The sequence below is a fragment of the Pezoporus occidentalis genome, unplaced genomic scaffold (assembly GCF_034315485.1).
Source record: "Pezoporus occidentalis ecotype Australia unplaced genomic scaffold, CSIRO_AGI_Poc_V1 ctg481, whole genome shotgun sequence".
Classification (NCBI taxonomy): Eukaryota; Metazoa; Chordata; class Aves; order Psittaciformes; family Psittacidae; genus Pezoporus; species Pezoporus occidentalis.
This window is the reverse complement of record NW_026915815.1, coordinates 16,785-35,142: the sequence shown is the minus strand read 5'-3', so window position 1 is coordinate 35,142 and position 18,358 is coordinate 16,785. Positions and strand designations below refer to the sequence as shown.

At 56.1% G+C, this 18,358-nt stretch overlaps 1 protein-coding gene across 10 annotated transcripts in view; it reads right to left on the bottom strand.

Moving 5' to 3' along the window:
* The window catches only part of DNMT1 (DNA methyltransferase 1), a 43,720-nt gene that overhangs the window by 10,905 nt on the left and 14,457 nt on the right, over positions 1 to 18,358 (bottom strand). For 5 of the 10 annotated variants that reach the window (XM_062636562.1, XM_062636567.1, XM_062636569.1 and 2 more), the window contains exons 15-27: positions 15,793 to 15,982; positions 15,617 to 15,714; positions 13,095 to 13,242; positions 12,883 to 12,998; positions 11,207 to 11,408; positions 10,989 to 11,125; positions 10,728 to 10,901; positions 9,672 to 9,893; positions 9,392 to 9,584; positions 9,098 to 9,188; positions 8,691 to 8,825; positions 4,628 to 4,910; positions 3,301 to 3,442 (exon numbers count right to left, since the gene is read on the bottom strand). In XM_062636562.1, the coding sequence (XP_062492546.1) occupies positions 3,301 to 3,442; positions 4,628 to 4,910; positions 8,691 to 8,825; positions 9,098 to 9,188; positions 9,392 to 9,584; positions 9,672 to 9,893; positions 10,728 to 10,901; positions 10,989 to 11,125; positions 11,207 to 11,408; positions 12,883 to 12,998; positions 13,095 to 13,242; positions 15,617 to 15,714; positions 15,793 to 15,982 (2,131 nt within the window). The remainder of the gene's footprint in view (positions 1 to 3,300; positions 3,443 to 4,627; positions 4,911 to 8,690; positions 8,826 to 9,097; positions 9,189 to 9,391; positions 9,585 to 9,671; positions 9,894 to 10,727; positions 10,902 to 10,988; positions 11,126 to 11,206; positions 11,409 to 12,882; positions 12,999 to 13,094; positions 13,243 to 15,616; positions 15,715 to 15,792; positions 15,983 to 18,358) is intronic. The other 5 variants (XM_062636563.1, XM_062636568.1, XM_062636565.1 and 2 more) reach the window with 3 other exon arrangements.

Sequence of the window (18,358 nt, the reverse complement as noted above, 5' to 3'; positions counted from 1 at the left end):
TTCATCCATCATCCATCCTTCATCCATCATCCATCCATCCTTCATCCATCCATCCATCCATCATCATCCATCCATCCATCCTCCATCATCCATCCATCATCATCCATCCATCCATCCACCCATCATCCATCCATCCATCCTCCATCATCCATCCATCATCATCCATCCATCCATCCACCCATCATCCATCCATCCATCCATCCATCATCCATCATCCATCCATCCATCATCCATCATCCATCCATCATCCATCATCCATCATCCATCCATCATCCATCCATCCATCCATCCATCATCCATCCTTCATCCATCATCCATCATCCATCCATCATCCATCCATCCATCATCCATCATCCATCCATCATCCATCCATCATCCATCATCCATCCTTCATCCATCCATCATCCATCCATCCATCCATCATCCATCCTTCATCCATCATCCATCATCCATCCATCATCCATCCATCCATCATTCATCATCCATCCATCATCATCCATCCATCATCCATCATCCATCATCCATCCATCATCCATCCATCATCCATCCTTCCATCATCCATTGTCCATCCTTCATCCATCATCCATCCTTCATCCATCCTTCATCCATCATCCATCCATCATCCATCATCCATCCATCCATCCATCATCCATCCATCCATCATCCATCCATCATCCATCCATCCATCATCCATCCATCATCCATCCACCATCCATCCATCCATCCATCCATCCATCATCCATCCATCATCCATCCATCCATCATCCATCCATCCATCCATCATCCATCCATCCATCCATCCATCCATCCATCCATCCATCCATCATCCATCATCCATCCATCCATCATCCATCCATCCATCATCCATCATCCATCCATCCATCATCCATCCATCCATCATCCATCATCCATCCATCATCCATCCATCCATCCATCATCCATCCATCCATCCATCCATCCATCCATCCATCATCCATCCATCATCCATCCATCCATCCATCCATCCATCCATCCATCCATCCATCCATCATCCATCATCCATCCATCCATCCATCATCCATCCATCCATCCATCCATCCATCCATCCATCCATCCATCATCCATCCATCCATCCATCCATCCATCCATCCATCATCCATCCATCCATCCATCCATCCATCATCCATCCATCCATCCATCCATCATCCATCCATCCATCCATCCATCCATCCATCCATCCATCCATCCATCCATCCATCCATCCATCCATCCATCCATCATCCATCCATCCATCCATCCATCCATCATCCATCCATCCCCCCTGATGGAGCCAAGGAGCTCCTTTGGGATGCGAGGAGCAGAGAAGGGCTCGGATGGAATCGGGGGGAGCACGGTTGGAGGTAAGGAAGCGGTGGGACCTTTCCAACCTGACCCATTCCATGATTCCATGGCTCATCCCCATTAACAACCTGGGCTCAGGTAGGGGGGTTTGGGGATGAATTGGGTGGGTTTGGGGCTGAATGGGGGGGGGTGTTGGGAGGGTTTAGTGATGAATTGGGTGGGTTTGGGGTTGAATTGGGTGGGTTTGGGGTTGAATTGGGAGGGTTTGGGGTTGAATTGGGCGGGTTTTGGGTTGAATTGGGTGGTTTGGGGTTGAATTGGGAGGGTTTGGGTTGAATTGGGTGGGTTTTGGGTTGAATTGGGTGGTTTTGGGTTGAATTGGGTGGTTTGGGGTTGAATTGGGTGGTTTGGGGTTGAATTGGGTGGTTTGGGGTTGAATTGGGTGGGTTTTGGGTTGAATTGGGTGGTTTGGGGTTGAATTGGGTGGTTTGGGGTTGAATTGGGTGGTTTGGGGTTGAATTGGGTGGTTTGGGGTTGAATTGGGAGGGTTTGGGGTTGAATTGGGAGGGTTTGGGGTTGAATTGGGTGGTTTTGGGTTGAATTGGGTGGGTTTGGATTGAATTGGGTGGTTTGGGGTTGAATTGGGTGGTTTGGGGTTGAATTGGGTGGGTTTGGGGTTGAATTGGGAGGGTTTTGGGTTGAATTGGGTGGGTTTTGGGTTGAACTGGCTGGGTTTGGGGTTGAATTGGGTGGCTTGGGGTTGAATTGGGTGGGTTTTGGGTTGAATTGGGTGGGTTTGGGGTTGAATTGGGTGGTTTGGGGTTGAATTGGGTGGGTTTGGATTGAATTGGGTGGGTTTGGGGTTGAATTGGGAGGGTTTTGGGTTGAATTGGGTGGGTTTTGGGTTGAACTGGCTGGGTTTGGGGTTGAATTGGGTGGCTTGGGGTTGAATTGGGAGGGTTTGGGGTTGAATTGGGAGGGTTTGGGTGGAATTGGGAGGGTTTTGGGTTGAATTGGGTGGTTTTGGGTTGAATTGGGAGGGTTTTGGGTTGAATTGTGTGGGTTTGGGTTGAATTGGGTGGGTTTTGGGTTGAATTGGGTGGGTTTTGGGTTGAATTGGGTGGGTTTGGGTTGAATTGGGTGGGTTTTGGGTTGACTTGGGTGGGTTTGGGTTGACTTGGGTGGGTTTGGGGTTGACTTGGGTGGGTTTGGGGTTGAATTGGGTGGGTTTGGGGTTGAATTGGGAGGGTTTTGGGTTGAATTGGGTGGGTTTGGGGTTGAATTGGGAGGGTTTTGGGTTGAATTGGGTGGTTTTGGGTTGAATTGGGAGGGTTTTGGGTTGAATTGGGAGGGTTTTGGGTTGAATTGGGTGGGTTTTGGGTTGAATTGGGTGGTTTGGGGTTGAATTGGGTGGCGTTGGGTTGAATTGGGTGGTTTGGGGTTGAATTGGGTGGTTTGGGGTTGAATTGGGTGGTTTGGGGTTGAATTGGGTGGTTTGGGGTTGATTTGGGAGGGTTTGGGGTTGAATTGGGTGGGTTTTGGGTTGAATTGGGTGGGTTTTGGGTTGAACTGGCTGGGGTTGGGGTTGAATTGGGTGGGTTTTGGGTTGAATCGGGAGGGTTTTGGGTTGAATTGCTTGGGTTTTGAGTTGAACTGGCTGGGTTTGGGGTTGAATTGGGTGGCTTGGGGTTGAATTGGGAGGGTTTGGGTTGAATTGGGAGGGTTTTGGGTTGAATTGGGTGGTTTTGGGTTGAATTGGGTGGGTTTGGGGTTGAATTGGGTGGGTTTTGGGTTGAATTGGGTGGGTTTGGGTTGAATTGGGTGGGTTTTGGGTTGAATTGGGAGGGTTTGGGGTTGAATTGGGTGGGTTTGGGTTGAATTGGGAGGGTTTTGGGTTGAATTGGGTGGTTTTGGGTTGAATTGGGTGGGTTTTGGGTTGAATTGGGCGGGTTTTGGTGCTGAAGGGGGGTCCCAGCCCACCTGCAGCACCCCGAAGGTGCACTGATAGCCCATGCGGACGAGGCAGCGCAGGGTGAGCTTCAGCACCATGGAGCGCTTGAAGGACACGAAGTTCCGGACGTTCTCCAGCAGGAAGAAGCGCGGGCGGTAATAATCACAGTAACTGGGGGGGGGGGACACGGGGTAAGGAACCAATTCAACCCCAAACCCACCCAATCCATCCCAACCCCTCCATTCAACCCCAACATCCACCCAATTCAGCACCAAACCCACCCAATTCAACCCCAACCCCCCCCATTCAACCCCAAACCCACCCAATCCATCCCAACCCCCCCATACAAACCCAAACCCACCCAATCCATCCCAACCCCCCAATTCAACCCCAACCCCCTCCAATTCAACCCCAAACCCACCCAATCCATCCCAACCCCCCCATTCAAACCCAACCCCCCCCAATTCAGCCCCAACCCCCCCCACCCATCCCAACCTCCCTCAGTCCATCCCAACCCCCCCAATCCATCCCTAACCCCCCCAATCCATCCCCAACCCCCCCAATCCATCCCAAGACCATCCTCAATGCCCCCCAATCCATCCCAAGCCCATCCCCAATGCCCCCCAATCCATCCCCAACCCCCTCAATCCATCCCTAACCCCCCCAATCCATCCCCAACCCCCCCAATCCATCCCAACCCCCCTCCAATCCATCCCCAAGCCCCCCAATCCATCCCCAGCCCTCCAATCCATCCCAACCCCATCCCCAATGCCCCCCAATCCATCCCCAACCCCCCCAATCCATCCCCAACGCCCCCCAATCCATCCCCAACCCCCCCAATCCATCCCAACCCCATCCCCAATGCCCCCCAATCCATCCCAACCCCCCCAATCCATCCCCAACCCCCCAATCCATCCCAATCCCATCCCCAACCCCCCTCCAATCCATCCCCAACCCCCCCAATCCATCCCCAACCCCCCCAATCCATCCCAAGCCCATCCCCAAACCCTCCCCTCCCCAATCTGTCTCCCCCCCCATCCATCCCATCCCATCCCATCCATCCCATCCCATCCCATCCATCCCATCCCATCCCATCCATCCATCCCATCCCATCCCATCCCATCCCATCCCATCCCATCCATCCCATCCCATCCCATCCCATCCATCCCATCCCATCCCATCCCATCCCATCCATCCCATCCCATCCCATCCATCCCATCCCATCCCATCCCATCCCATCCATCCCATCCCATCCCATCCCATCCCATCCATCCCATCCCATCCCATCCATCCCATCCCATCCCATCCCATCCCATCCCATCCCATCCCATCCATCCCATCCCATCCCATCCCCACCTGAGGAAGGACACCACCAGGGAGTTCTTGAACTTGGAGTAGGTGCGGGAGTTGAAGCGGTTCATGCCGCTGAAGCCCTGGCAGGGGGGGCCCCCGCAGAGCATCTCCACGTCCCCCTTCTGCGGCAGCTTCTGCCCCAGGGCGTTGCTCCTCTCGCCGCCCATCACCAGCTTGAGGAGGACGTTGCAGTCCTCGGTGAACACGGTGCTGCCGGGGTTGTTGAGCCGGAACGCCTGCGCCGCCGGCTCCCACATCTCGATGGCCCACAGCGTCTCCGAGACACCTGGGAAGGGAGCAGGGAATGGGAGCAATGGGAAGGAGCGTTGGGAAGGGCAAGGGGGGAGCCTCAGCCCCAGCCCCGAGGGACTCGGGGTTGGCCTGGTCCTATCCTCGGCATCCTCTTGGGGTAAACTCTTCCCCATCTCCATCGCTGCTTGAGGCTGCTTCCTCTCATCCCATCCCTTGGTCCTTAGGAGCAGAGCCCAATTCCCACCTCTCCATCGCTGCTTGAGGTTGCTTCCTCTCATCCCATCCCTTGGTCCTTGGAGAACAGCTCAATTCCCACCTCTCCATCGCTGCTTGAGGTTGCTTCCTCTCATCCCATCCCTTGGTCCTTGGGAGAACAGCCCAATTCCCACCTCTCCATGCTGGTCCTATCCTCAGCATCCTCTTGGGGTAAACTCTTCCCCATCTCCATCACTGCTTGAGGCTGCTTCCTCTCATCCCATCCCTTGGTCCTTGGGAGAACAGCCCAATTCCCACCTCTCCATCACTGCTTGAGGCTGCTTCCTCTCATCCCATCCCTTGGTCCTTGGGAGAACAGCCCAATTCCCACCTCTCCATCCTGGTCCTATCCTCAGCATCCTCTTGGGGTAAACTCTTCCCCATCTCCATCACTGCTGCTTGAGGCTGCTTCCTCTCATCCCTTGGTCCTTGGAGAACAGCCCAATTCCCACCTCTCCATCACTGCTTGAGGCTGCTTCCTCTCATCCCATCCCTTGGTCCTTGGGAGAACAGCCCAATTCCCACCTCTCCATCACTGCTTGAGGCTGCTTCCTCTCATCCCATCCCTTGGTCCTTAGGAGCAGAGCCCAATTCCCACCTCTCTATCGCTGCTTGAGGCTGTTTCCTCTCATCCCATCCCTTGGTCCTTGGAGAACAGCCCAATTCCCACCTCTCCATCACTGCTTGAGGCTGTTTCCTCTCATCCCTTGGTCCATCCCTTGGTCCTTGGGCTGCTTCCTCTCATCCCATCCCTTGATCCTTGGAGAACAGCCCAATTCCCACCTCTCCATCACTGCTTGAGGCTGCTTCCTCTCATCCCATCCCTTGATCCTTGGAGAACAGCCCAATTCCCACCTCTCCATCACTGCTTGAGGCTGTTTCCTCTCATCCCATCCCTTGGTCCTTGGAGAACAGCCCAATTCCCACCTCTCCATCACTGCTTGAGGCTGCTTCCTCTCATCCCATCCCTTGGTCCTTAGGAGCAGAGCCCAATTCTCCATCACTGCTTGAGGCTGCTTCCTCTCATTCCATCCCTTGGTCCTTGGGAGAACAGCCCAATTCCCACCTCTCCATCACTGCTTGAGGCTGCTTCCTCTCATTCCATCCCTTGGTCCTTGGGAGAACAGCCCAATTCCCACCTCTCCATCACTGCTTGAGGCTGTTTCCTGTTATCCCATCCCTTGGTCCTTGGGAGAACAGCCCAATTCCCACCTCTCTCACTGCTTGAGGCACTGCTCCCTTGAGGCTGCCCACCTCTCCATCTGCTTGAGGCTGTTTCCTCTCATCCCATCCCTTGGTCCTTGGGAGAACAGCCCAATTCCCACCTCTCCATCACTGCTTGAGGCTGTTTCCTCTCATCCCATCCCTTGGTCCTTGGGAGAACAGCCCAATTCCCACCTCTCCATCACTGCTTGAGGCTGCTTCCTCTCATCCCATCCCTTGGTCCTTAGGAGCAGAGCCCAATTCCCACCTCTCCATCACTGCTTGAGGCTGTTTCCTCTCATCCCATCCCTTGGTCCTTGGAGAACAGCCCAATTCCCCCTCTCCATCACTGGTCCAGCCCTGAGCATCCCTCCTTAGGAGCAGAGCCAAAATCCCCCCTCTCCATCCTGGTCCAGCCCTGAGCATCCTCTTGGGATAAACTCTTCCCCATCTCCATCGCTGCTTGAGGCTGTTTCCTCTCATCCCATCCCTTGGTCCTTGGAGAACAGCCCAATTCCCACCTCTCCATCACTGCTTGAGGCTGTTTCCTCTCATCCCATCCCTTGGTCCTTAGGAGCAGAGCCCAATTCCCACCTCTCTATCCCATTCCAATCCCAAGCATCCTCTTGGGATACACTCTTCCCCATCTCCATCACTGCTTGGGGCTGCTTCCTCTCATCCCATCCCTTGGTCCTTAGGAGCAGAGCCCAATTCCCACCTCTCTATCCCATTCCAATCCCAAGCATCCTCTTGGGATACACTCTTCCCAATCTCCATCGCTGCTTGAGGCTGTTTCCTCTCATCCCATCCCTTGGTCCTTGGGAGAACAGCCCAATTCCCACCTCTCCATCACTGCTTGAGGCTGCTTCCTCTCATCCCATCCCTTGGTCCTTAGGAGCAGAGCCCAATTCCCACCTCTCCATCACTGCTTGAGGCTGCTTCCTCTCATCCCATCCCTTGGTCCTTAGGAGCAGAGCCCAATTCCCACCTCTCCATCACTGCTTGAGGCTGCTTCCTCTCATCCCATCCCTTGGTCCTTAGGAGCAGAGCCCAATTCCCACCTCTCCATCACTGCTTGAGGCTGCTTCCTCTCATCCCATCCCTTGGTCCTTAGGAGCAGAGCCCAATTCCCACCTCTCCATCGCTGCTTGAGGCTGTTTCCTCTCATCCCATCCCTTGGTCCTTGGAGAACAGCCCAATTCCCACCTCTCCATCCTGGTCCTATCCTCAGCATCCTCTTGGGGTAAACTCTTCCCCATCTCCATCGCTGCTTGAGGCTGCTTGCTCTTATCCCATCCCTTGGTCCTTGGAGAACAGCCCAATTCCCACCTCTCCATCACTGCTTGAGGCTGTTTCCTCTCATCCCATCCCTTGGTCCTTGGGAGCAGAGCCCAATTCCCACCTCTCCATCACTGCTTGAGGCTGTTTCCTCTCATCCCATCCCTTGGTCCTTGGGGAACAGCCCAATTCCCACCTCTCCATCCTGGTCCTATCCTCAGCATCCTCTTGGGGTAAACTCTTCCCCATCTCCATCGCTGCTTGAGGCTGTTTCCTCTTATCCCATCCCTTGGTCCTTGGGAGAACAGCCCAATTCCCACCTCTCCATCACTGCTTGAGGCTGCTTCCTCTCATCCCATCCCTTGGTCCTTGGAGAACAGCCCAATTCCCACCTCTCCATCACTGCTTGAGGCTGCTTCTTCTCATCCCATCCCTTGGTCCTTAGGAGCAGAGCCCAATTCCCACCTCTCCATCACTGCTTGAGGCTGCTTCCTCTCATCCCATCCCTTGGTCCTTGGAGAACAGCCCAATTCCTACCTCTCTATCGCTGCTTGAGGCTGTTTCCTCTCATCCCATCCCTTGGTCCTTGGAGAACAGCCCAATTCCCACCTCTCCATCACTGCTTGAGGCTGCTTCCTCTCATCCCATCCCTTGGTCCTTGGGGAACAGCCCAATTCCCACCTCTCCATCCTGGTCCTATCCTCAGCATCCTCTTGGGGTAAACTCTTCCCCATCTCCATTGCTGCTTGAGGCTGTTTCCTCTCATCCCATCCCTTGGTCCTTGGAGAACAGCCCAATTCCCACCTCTCCATCACTGCTTGAGGCTGCTTCCTCTCATCCCATCCCTTGTTCCATGGAGAACAGCCCAATTCCCACCTCTCCATCACTGCTTGAGGCTGTTTCCTGTTATCCCATCCCTTGGTCCTTGGAGAACAGCCCAATTCCCACCTCTCCATCACTGCTTGAGGCTGCTTCCTCTCATCCCATCCCTTGGTCCTTGGGAGAGCAGCCCAATTCCCACCTCTCCATCCCCCCCCTCACAGATCCCGACCCCCCCCCTCCATCCCTCCCTGCTCACCTGCCTGGTGGAAGCCCTCGGACAAGCCCCCGCAGCCCGAGAACACGTCCAAGGTCCTCAGCTTGGGTGGCTTCAGCTGGGGGGGCTCCGGCTCGCTCTGCTCGCAGCTCGACGTCGCCTTCCCCTTGCCTTTGCCTGCACCACAAACCCCGCTCGCATCCCCTCTGCTTCCTCCTCCTCTGCGCTTCAAGCCCCTTTCCCCCCCCACTGAACCCTTTCCCCCCCCATCCAACACTTTTGGAGGCTCAGTCCCACATCAGAAGGACACGGAAGGGCCGGAGAAGGAGCTGGAGCAGGGGTCGGAGCTCGAGCATGACGGGGACCCCTCCATCCCTGCATCCCCGCAGCGAGCAGAAGCATCCGGAAGGGTCTCATCCAGCCCAAACCCCCCTCCCACACAAACTCACCTTTCCCTTTCCCTTTCCCCTTCCCTTTATGGCCGGAATTCCGCGCGTGGTTGGGAGGATCCTCGAAGCTCTTGGTTCTGGCGTTGTAAGCCTGGGGTGGGAAGGGAGGGAAAGGCTTTGGGATGCTCGGATGCAAAGAGCTCTTCCCAACACCCCCCTATGGGAGCTGTGGAGAGGGGGGTCCCAATCCCATCACCTCAAAAGAGCCAGGAAGTCATCCCTTTGTCTCCACAGGGGAGCAACCCCAACCATAAGGATCCAACCCCTCCTCATCCCAGCTCCTCAAGGCCTCACCTCTAGGAAGTAGAAGCGGTCCAGCCCCCCGGCTGAGTAATCCTGGATGCTCTCGGTCAGGTCCTCCCCATAGACCACGGTGCAGCGGCCCTGCACGGCACGGAACTCCACCGTGGCCTCCTCGTCGCTCCAGTACAAGAGGTTGATGTCGGCGTGGTAACTGCCCTTCATGGACTTGTGCGTGTTCTCCGGTCTATGGATACGGGGTTGGGATGCACGGAGCACCCTCAGCCTCATCCCTATCCCACCCAGCCCAGCACCACGACGCGCTCCTCCTCACCGGTAGAACTTGCAGACCAGCAGCTTGATGTCGGCTTCGTTGGCTTTGCCGTTGCTCCGCAGCGGGCAGAAGATCTCCTTGATGCGGCCCACGCGGAAGGGCTCCGGCGCGTCCAGGTTGCTGCCCTTGATGTACTCCGAGTACTTGCGGTAGTGCTCTGGGTGCAGCTCCTCGTCCACGGCTTCCTTCTTGGGACGTTTGGCTGGGCTGGCTGGCTTCACGCTGGGGGAAAAGGGGATGGGGAGATGGGTCCCTTGATACCCACTGTGATAGCCCCCCCCCAGCACCAAAACCCCTCTAACACCCAATGGGATAAGGGGGGAACTGGGCTTAGGGAGGGATGCTTCATCCACCCCCCCTCCCCAAACCCCTCTAACACCCAATGGGATAGGGGGGAAACTGGGTTTAGGGAGGGATGCTTCATCCACCTCCCCACCCCAAAACCCCTCTAACACCCAATGGGATAAGGGGGGAACTGGGCTTAGGGAGGGATGCTTCATCCCCCCTCCTCTAACACCCAATGGGATAAGGGGGAACTGAGCTTAGGGAGGGATGCTTCATCCCCCCCCGCCCCAATACCCAATGGGATAGGGGACAAACTGGGCTTAGGGAGGGATGCTTCATCCCCCCTCCTCTAACACCCAATGGGATAGGAGGGAACTGGGTTTAGGGAGGGATGCTTCATTCCCCCCCCCTCCCCAAACCCCTCTAACACCCAATGGGATAGGAGGAAACTGGGCTTAGTGAAGGATGCTTCATCCCCCGTCCTGTAACACCCAATGGGATAGGAGGGAACTGGGCTTAGGGAGGGATGCTTCATCCCCCCCCCATGGACCACATCCTCTACCATAAACCCAAGGTGGAAAAGAGCTTGAAGGGCATCACATCCAACCTCTCCCCCAGCACCACCCACGGCACTGAGGCCATGGGTTGGCAACACTTCCATGCTCCAATCCCGACCCCTTCCTTTGGGGAAGGCATCGTTCCCTACATCCCATGGAAAAGCCCCCCCCCCCCTTTCAAAGAGACCCCAATTGCACCCCCCCAAGCACCAACCTGAAGGAGAAGGCTTCTGGCAGGAGATAGACCCCATCTCCCACCCGGTACTGCACCCCGTTCTTGGTGGCCACGGCGTAGAACATCTTCCCTTCGCCTTCCTCCAGCGGCTCGGCCACTTTGGGGATCTCCTTGTGCCTCACCTCTTCCAGACGAGCGCAGCTCATGCAGAACCTGCAGGCCAAGAGGGACCACGGTGATGGGCACCCAGGGGACTCCGCTTCCCAGCTCCAGCTCGATCCCAAAGGATCCCACATTCACTTGTATCTGTTGTCCTCCGTGGGCTGCGTCTTGGGCGGCGACTCGAAGCGCGCGTACTCCTGGTCGTACCACATCTGGTAGAAGTAGGTCCGCCCGTCGTCCTCCACCACCTTGATCTCCATGTCCAGCCCGCCCTGCTAGGAGAAGAGGGATGGAGGGGGGTGTGATGGGTGCCCCATTGCCCGCCCCACACCGCTCCCACCGGGCCTCTCACCCACCTCCATGGCCCAGTTGGGCGAGGGGGCCTTGTAGAGGACGTTGACTTTGCCGTGGATGTAGGAGAGCTGCATGTCCTCGCACTCGTCCACCAGGAAGAGCTCCAAGGGGTCGGAGGTGGCCCCCAGGACCGTGTCGGAGCCAGGGCAGAACCAGTGCGCGTGGAACATCTGCCCGCTGCTGTCCTCCCACATGGCCGTCACCCTAAAGGGGGGGAAACAAGGGGATGGGGTCCTAAAGATGCTCCATGGGGAGTCAAACAGCGGTGATTGGAGGTCTCCACTTGGGAACATGGCCCCAAAGCAGCTCTCCACTTGGGAACATGGTCCCAAAGATGCTCCATTGGGAGTCACACAGCAGTGATTGGAGCTCTCCAGTTGGGAACATGGTCCCAAAGCAGCTCTCCACTTGGGAACATGGTCCCAAAGATGCTCCATTGGGAGTCACACAGCAGTGATTGGAGCTCTCCAGTTGGGAGCATGGTCCCAAAGATGCTCCATTGGGAGTCAAACAGCGGTGATTGGAGCTCTCCAGTTGGGAGCATGGTCCCAAAGATGCTGCATGGGGAGTCAAACAGCGGTGATTGGAGCTCTCCACTTGGGAACATGGCCCCAAAGCAGCTCTCCACTTGGGAACATGGTCCCAAAGATGCTCTATGGGGTGTCAAACAGCAGTGATTGGAGCTCTCCACTTGGGAACATGGTCCCAAAGATGCTCCATGGGGAGTCAAATAGCAGTGATTGGAGCTCTCCACTTGGGAACATGGCCCCAAAGATGCTCCATGGGGAGTCAAACAGCAGTGATTGGAGCTCTCCACTTGGGAGCATGGTCCCAAAGATGCTCTATGGGGAGTCAAATAGAGGTGATTGGAGGTCTCCACTTGGGAGCATGGCCCCAAAGCAGCTCTTCACTTGGGAGCATGGTCCCAAAGATGCTCTATGGGGTGTCAAATAGCAGTGATTGGAGCTCTCCACTTGGGAACATGGTCCCAAAGATGCTCCATGGGGAGTCAAACAGCAGTGATTGGAGCTCTCCACTTGGGAACATGGCCCCAAAGCAGCTCTCCACTTGGGAACATGGTCCCAGAGATGCTCCATGGGGAGTCAAACAGCAGTGATTGGAGGTCTCCACTTGGGAACATGGTCCCAAAGATGCTCTATGGGGTGTCAAATAGCGGTGATTGGAGCTCTCCAGTTGGGAACATGGCCCCAAAGCAGCTCTCCACTTGGGAACATGGTCCCAAAGCAGCTCTCCACTTGGGAGCATGGTCCCAAAGATGCTCCATGGGGAGTCAAACAGCAGTGATTGGAGCTCTCCACTTGGGAACATGGTCCCAAAGATGCTCTATGGGGTGTCAAAGAGCAGTGATTGGAGGTCTCCAGTTGGGAACATGGTCCCAAAGATGCTCTATGGGGTGTCAAATAGCAGTGATTGGAGGTCTCCAGTTGGGAACATGGTCCCAAAGATGCTCCATTGGGAGTCAAACAGCGGTGATTGGAGCTCTCCACTTGGGAACATGGTCCCAGAGATGCTCCATTGGGAGTCACACAGCAGTGATTGGAGCTCTCCAGCTGGGAGCATGGTCCCAAAGGGCCTCAAACAGCAGAGATTGGAGCTCTCCAGTTGGGAACACGATCCCAGAGCAGCAGAACCCATACTCAACCCCTCCAGCACCAACCTGGCGAGGTAGAGGGGCTTGGTGGGATCATCAGGGCTGACGGAGACGCAGTCTCCCACCTCCAGGGTCTCCAGGTCGATGCACACCCGCTGGTAATAATCCTTCTTCCCATCGCTCTGCACAAGGAAGGGGGGCAAAACGGCGTCAAACCCCGCTACGGATTCCCCCCCCCCAAGCCCCCCAACCCCTGCCTTAGGGAAGGGGAGCATCACCTTGATGGGCTCCCCGACCCAGGAGATGCGGCTCTTGTTCTGCTTCTTCTTCCTGCCCTGCAGCATCTTCTTGGGCGACGGCATCTCCGGGATGTTGTCATCCACCTCCTCATCCTCATCTGCTTCCCGCACGGCCAGGTTGGGGCATCTGCGGACACAGGGAGCAGCGCTGCAGCGGGGGATGGATGGGAATGGGGACTGCATCCCTTCGGAGCAGCGCTGCAGCAGGGGATGGATGGGAATGGGGACTGCATCCCTTCGGAGCAGCGCTGCAGCAGTGGATGGATGGGAATGGGGACTGCATCCCTTTGGAGCAGCGCTGCAGCAGGGGATGGATGGGAATGGGGACCGCATCCCTTCGGAGCAGTGCTGCAGCAGGGGATGGATGGGAGCAGGGACTGCATCCCTTTGGAGCAGTGCTGCAGCAGGGGATGGATGGGAGCAGGGACTGCATCCCTTCAGAGCAGTGCTGCAGCATGGGAATGAGCAGGGACCGCATCCCTTCGGAGCAGCGCTGCAGCAGGGGATGGATGGGAATGGGGACTGCATCCCTTTGGAGCAGCGCTGCAGCAGGGGATGGATGGGAATGGGGACCGCATCCCTTCGGAGCAGTGCTGCAGCAGGGGATGGATGGGAGCAGGGACTGCATCCCTTTGGAGCAGTGCTGCAGCAGGGGATGGATGGGAGCAGGGACTGCATCCCTTCAGAGCAGTGCTGCAGCATGGGAATGAGCAGGGACCGCATCCCTTCGGAGCAGCGCTGCAGCAGGGGATAGATGGGAGCAGGAACTGCATCCCTTCGGAGCAGTGCTGCAGCAGGGGATGGATGGGAATGGGGACCGCATCCCTTCGGAGCAGCGCTGCAGCAGGGGATGGATGGGAATGGGGACTGCATCCCTTTGGAGCAGCACTGCAGCAGGGGATGGGAATGGGGATCGCATCCCTTCGGAGCAGTGTTGCAGCAGGGGATGGATGGGAGCAGGGACTGCATCCCTTTGGAGCAGTGCTGCAGCAGGGGATGGATGGGAATGGGGACTGCATCCCTTTGGAGCAGCGCTGCAGCAGGGGATGGATTGGAGCAGGGACTGCATCCCTTCGGAGCAGTGCTACAGCAGGGGATGGATGGGAATGGGGACCGCATCCCTTCGGAGCAGCGCTGCAGCAGAGGATGGATGGGAGCAGGAACCGCATCCCTTTGGAGCAGTGTTGCAGCAGGGGATGGATGGGAGCAGGGACCGCATCCCTTCGGAGCAGTGTTGCAGCAGGGGATGGATGGGAGCAGGGACCGCATCCCTTCGGAGCAGTGCTGCAGCAGGGGATGGATGGGAATGGGGACTGCATCCCTTCGGAGCAGTGCTGCAGCAGGGGATGGGAATGGGGACCGCATCCCTTCGGAGCAGTGTTGCAGCAGGGGATGGATGGGAGCAGGAACCACATCCCTTCAGAGCAGTGTTGCAGCAGGGGATGGATGGGAATGGGGACTGCATCCCTTCGGAGCAGCGCTGCAGCAGGGGATGGATGGGAATGGGGACCGCATCCCTTCGGAGCAGTGCTGCAGCAGGGGATGGATGGGAGCAGGGACCGCATCCCTTCGGAGCAGCGCTGCAGCAGGGGATGGATGGGAGCAGGGACCGCATCCCTTCGGAGCAGTGCTGCAGCAGGGGATGGATGGGAAAGGGGACCGCATCCCTTCGGAGCAGTGCTGCAGCAGGGGATGGATGGGAATGGGGACCGCATCCCTTTGGACCAGTGCTGCAGCAGGGGATGGATGGGAGCAGGGACCGCATCCCTTCGGAGCAGTGCTGCAGCAGGGGATGGATGGGACTGGGGACCGCATCCCTTCAGAGCAGTGCTGCAGCATGGGAATGAGCAGGGATCGCATCCCTTCGGAGCAGCGCTGCAGCAGGGGATGGATGGGAATGGGGACCGCATCCCTTCAGAGCAGTGCTGCAGCATGGGAATGAGCAGGGATCGCATCCCTTCGGAGCAGCGCTGCAGCAGGGGATGGATGGGAGCAGGAACCACATCCCTTCGGAGCAGTGCTGCAGCATGGGAATGAGCAGGGACTGCATCCCTTGGGAGCAGTGCTGCAGCAGGGGATGGATGGGAATGGGGACTGCATCCCTTCGGAGCAGTGCTGCAGCAGGGGATGGATGGGAATGGGGACTGCATCCCTTTGGAGCAGTGCTGCAGCAGGGGATGGATGGGAGCAGGGACCGCATCCCTTCGGAGCAGCGCTGCAGCAGGGGATGGATGGGAGCAGGGACTGCATCCCTTCGGAGCAGTGCTGCAGCAGGGGATGGATGGGAGCAGGAACCGCATCCCTTCGGAGCAGTGCTGCAGCATGGGAATGAGCAGGGACCGCATCCCTTCGGAGCAGCGCTGCAGCAGGGGATGGATGGGAATGGGGACCGCATCCCTTCAGAGCAGTGCTGCAGCAGGGGATGGATGGGAGCAGGGACCGCATCCGCTCGCTCCGGCGGTGGGATGCGGTTCCCTGGCTGGCACCAGCTGGGTACCAACCTCCGCTGCAGGCAGGCCTGTTTGCTGCGGCCACTGCCCCCGAACTTCACCATGTTCTGGCACGCTTTGCACTTCCCACATTCCGGCTGCTGGCAAACCTGGAGCAAGGAAAGGACCGGATCAACGCAAGCACCTGAAGGGATGGGGATGCCCCGGGTGGCTCCCGCCGCCGGTACCTCGCAGACGCCGCAGCGCCGGCGCTTGGTGCCGTTCTCTTTGTCCTCCTCCTTCTCGTCCTTCTCGATCTGCTCCGAGAAGAAGGTGTCGAAGATGAGGTAAACCAGGCGCGTGGTGGTGGCTTTGGTGGGCCCCTTGTCCTTGTCTATGCGGGTCGGGTGCCGGATGGCCTGGCGCCGCACGGCTCGCCTGCGACCGGGGGGGGGGAGGCATGGCGCTCAGAGCGGGGCACCCCATGGCACCCCATGGCACCAGACCCAAGCCCTCCTCCCGGCTCTGAGCCCAAACCCTCGGCTCAGCCCCAGCAAAAGGGTTTTCCATGAGGATTCCCTGTTTTCTGTAAGGATCCCCCTGTTTCCAATGAGGATTCCCTGTTTTCCATGAGGATCCCCTGTTTTCCGTAAGGATCCCCCTGTTTCCAATGAGGATTCCCTGATTTCCAATGAGGATTCCCTGTTTTCCATGAGGATCCCCCTGTTTCCAATGAGGATTCCCTGTTTTCCATGAGGATCCCCCTGTTTCCAATGAGGATTCCCTGATTTCCAATGAGGATTCCCTGATTTCCATAAGGATTCCCTGATTTCCAATGAGGATTCCCTGATTTCCAATGAGGATCCCCCTGTTTTCCATGAGGATTCCCTGATTTCCATGAGGATCCCCTGTTTTCCGTAAGGATCCCCCTGTTTCCAATGAGGATTCCCTGATTTCCAATGAGGATTCCCTGATTTCCATAAGGATCCCCTGTTTTCCGTAAGGATCCCCCTGTTTTCCATGAGGATTCCCTGTTTTCCATGAGGATTCCCTGATTTCCAATGAGGATTCCCTGATTTCCATAAGGATTCCCTGATTTCCAATGAGGATTCCCTGATTTCCATAAGGATCCCCTGTTTTCCATAAGGATCCCCCTGTTTCCAATGAGGATTCCCTGATTTCCAATGAGGATTCCCTGATTTCCATAAGGATCCCCTGTTTTCCGTAAGGATCCCCCTGTTTCCAATGAGGATTCCCTGATTTCCAATGAGGATTCCCTGATTTCCATAAGGATCCCCTGTTTTCCATAAGGATCCCCCTGTTTCCAATGAGGATTCCCTGATTTCCAATGAGGATCCCCCTGTTTTCCGTAAGGATCCCCGTTTCCAATGAGGATTCCCTGATTTCCATGAGGATCCCGTTTTCCGCAAGGAACCCCCTGTTTCCAATGAGGATTCCCTGATTTCCAATGAGGATTCCCTGATTTCCATAAGGATCCCCTGTTTTCCGTAAGGATCCCCCTGTTTCCAATGAGGATTCCCTGATTTCCAATGAGGATTCCCTGATTTCCAATGAGGATTCCCTGATTTCCATGAGGATTCCCTGATTTCCATAAGGATCCCCCTGTTTCCAATGAGGATTCCCTGATTTCCACGAGGATTCCCTGTTTTCCATGAGGATTCCCTGATTTCCATAGGAATCCCCATTTTCCATAAGGATCCCCCTGTTTTCCATAAGGATTCCCTGATTTCCATAAGAATCCCCCTGTTTTCCATAAGGATCCCCTGTTTTCCATAAGGATCCCCTGTTTTTCATAAGGATCCCCTGTTTTCCATGAGGATTCCCTGTTTTCCCTAAGAATCCCCCTGTTTTCCATAAGGATCCCCTGATTTCCCTAAGAATCCCCCTGTTTTCCATAAGAATCCCCATTTTCCATAAAGATCCCTTGTTTTCCATGAGGATCCCGATTTGCATGAGAATCCCATGTTTTCTATAAGGATTCCCTGTTTTCTGTAAGGATTCCTTGTTTTCCGTAAGAATCCCCCTGTTTTCCTACAAGGATCCCTTTTTTTCCATCAGGATCCCCTTTTCCTACAAGAATCCCCCATTTCCCACACGGATCCCCCATTTCCCACACAGATCCCCCTTTTTCCACACGGATTCCCATTCTTCCAAGAAAATTCCCTCTGCAAAATCCCAGCCACGCTCCTCCCGCCCCACTGCAAAGCCAAGCAGCAGCAGCAGCAGCAGCAGCAGCAGCAGCATCAAGCTCTTCGCTCTTCCCTCGCCCTGGACCTGGGTACCACGGGCTGCAAGCGGAACCGCATCCTCCTCCATCCCAGCGATCCCATTGCTGATCCCATTGCTGATCCCATTGCTGATCCCATTGCTGATCCCAGTGATCCCATTGCTGATCCCATTACTGACCCCATTACTGACCCCATCACTGATCCCATTACTGACCCCATTACTGACCCCATCACTGATCCCATTACTGATCCCATTACTGATCCCATTGCTGATCCCATTGCTGATCCCATTACTGATCCCATTGCTGATCCCATTACTGATCCCATTACTGATCCCATTGCTGATCCCATTACTGATCCCAGCGCTGATCCCATTACTGACCCCATTACTGATCCCATTACTGATCCCATTGCTGATCCCATTACTGATCCCATTACTGATCCCATTGATCCCATTACTGACCCCATTACTGACCCCATTACTGACCCCATTACTGACCCCATTACTGACCCCATTACTGACCCCATTACTGACCCCATCACTGACCCCATTACTGACCCCATT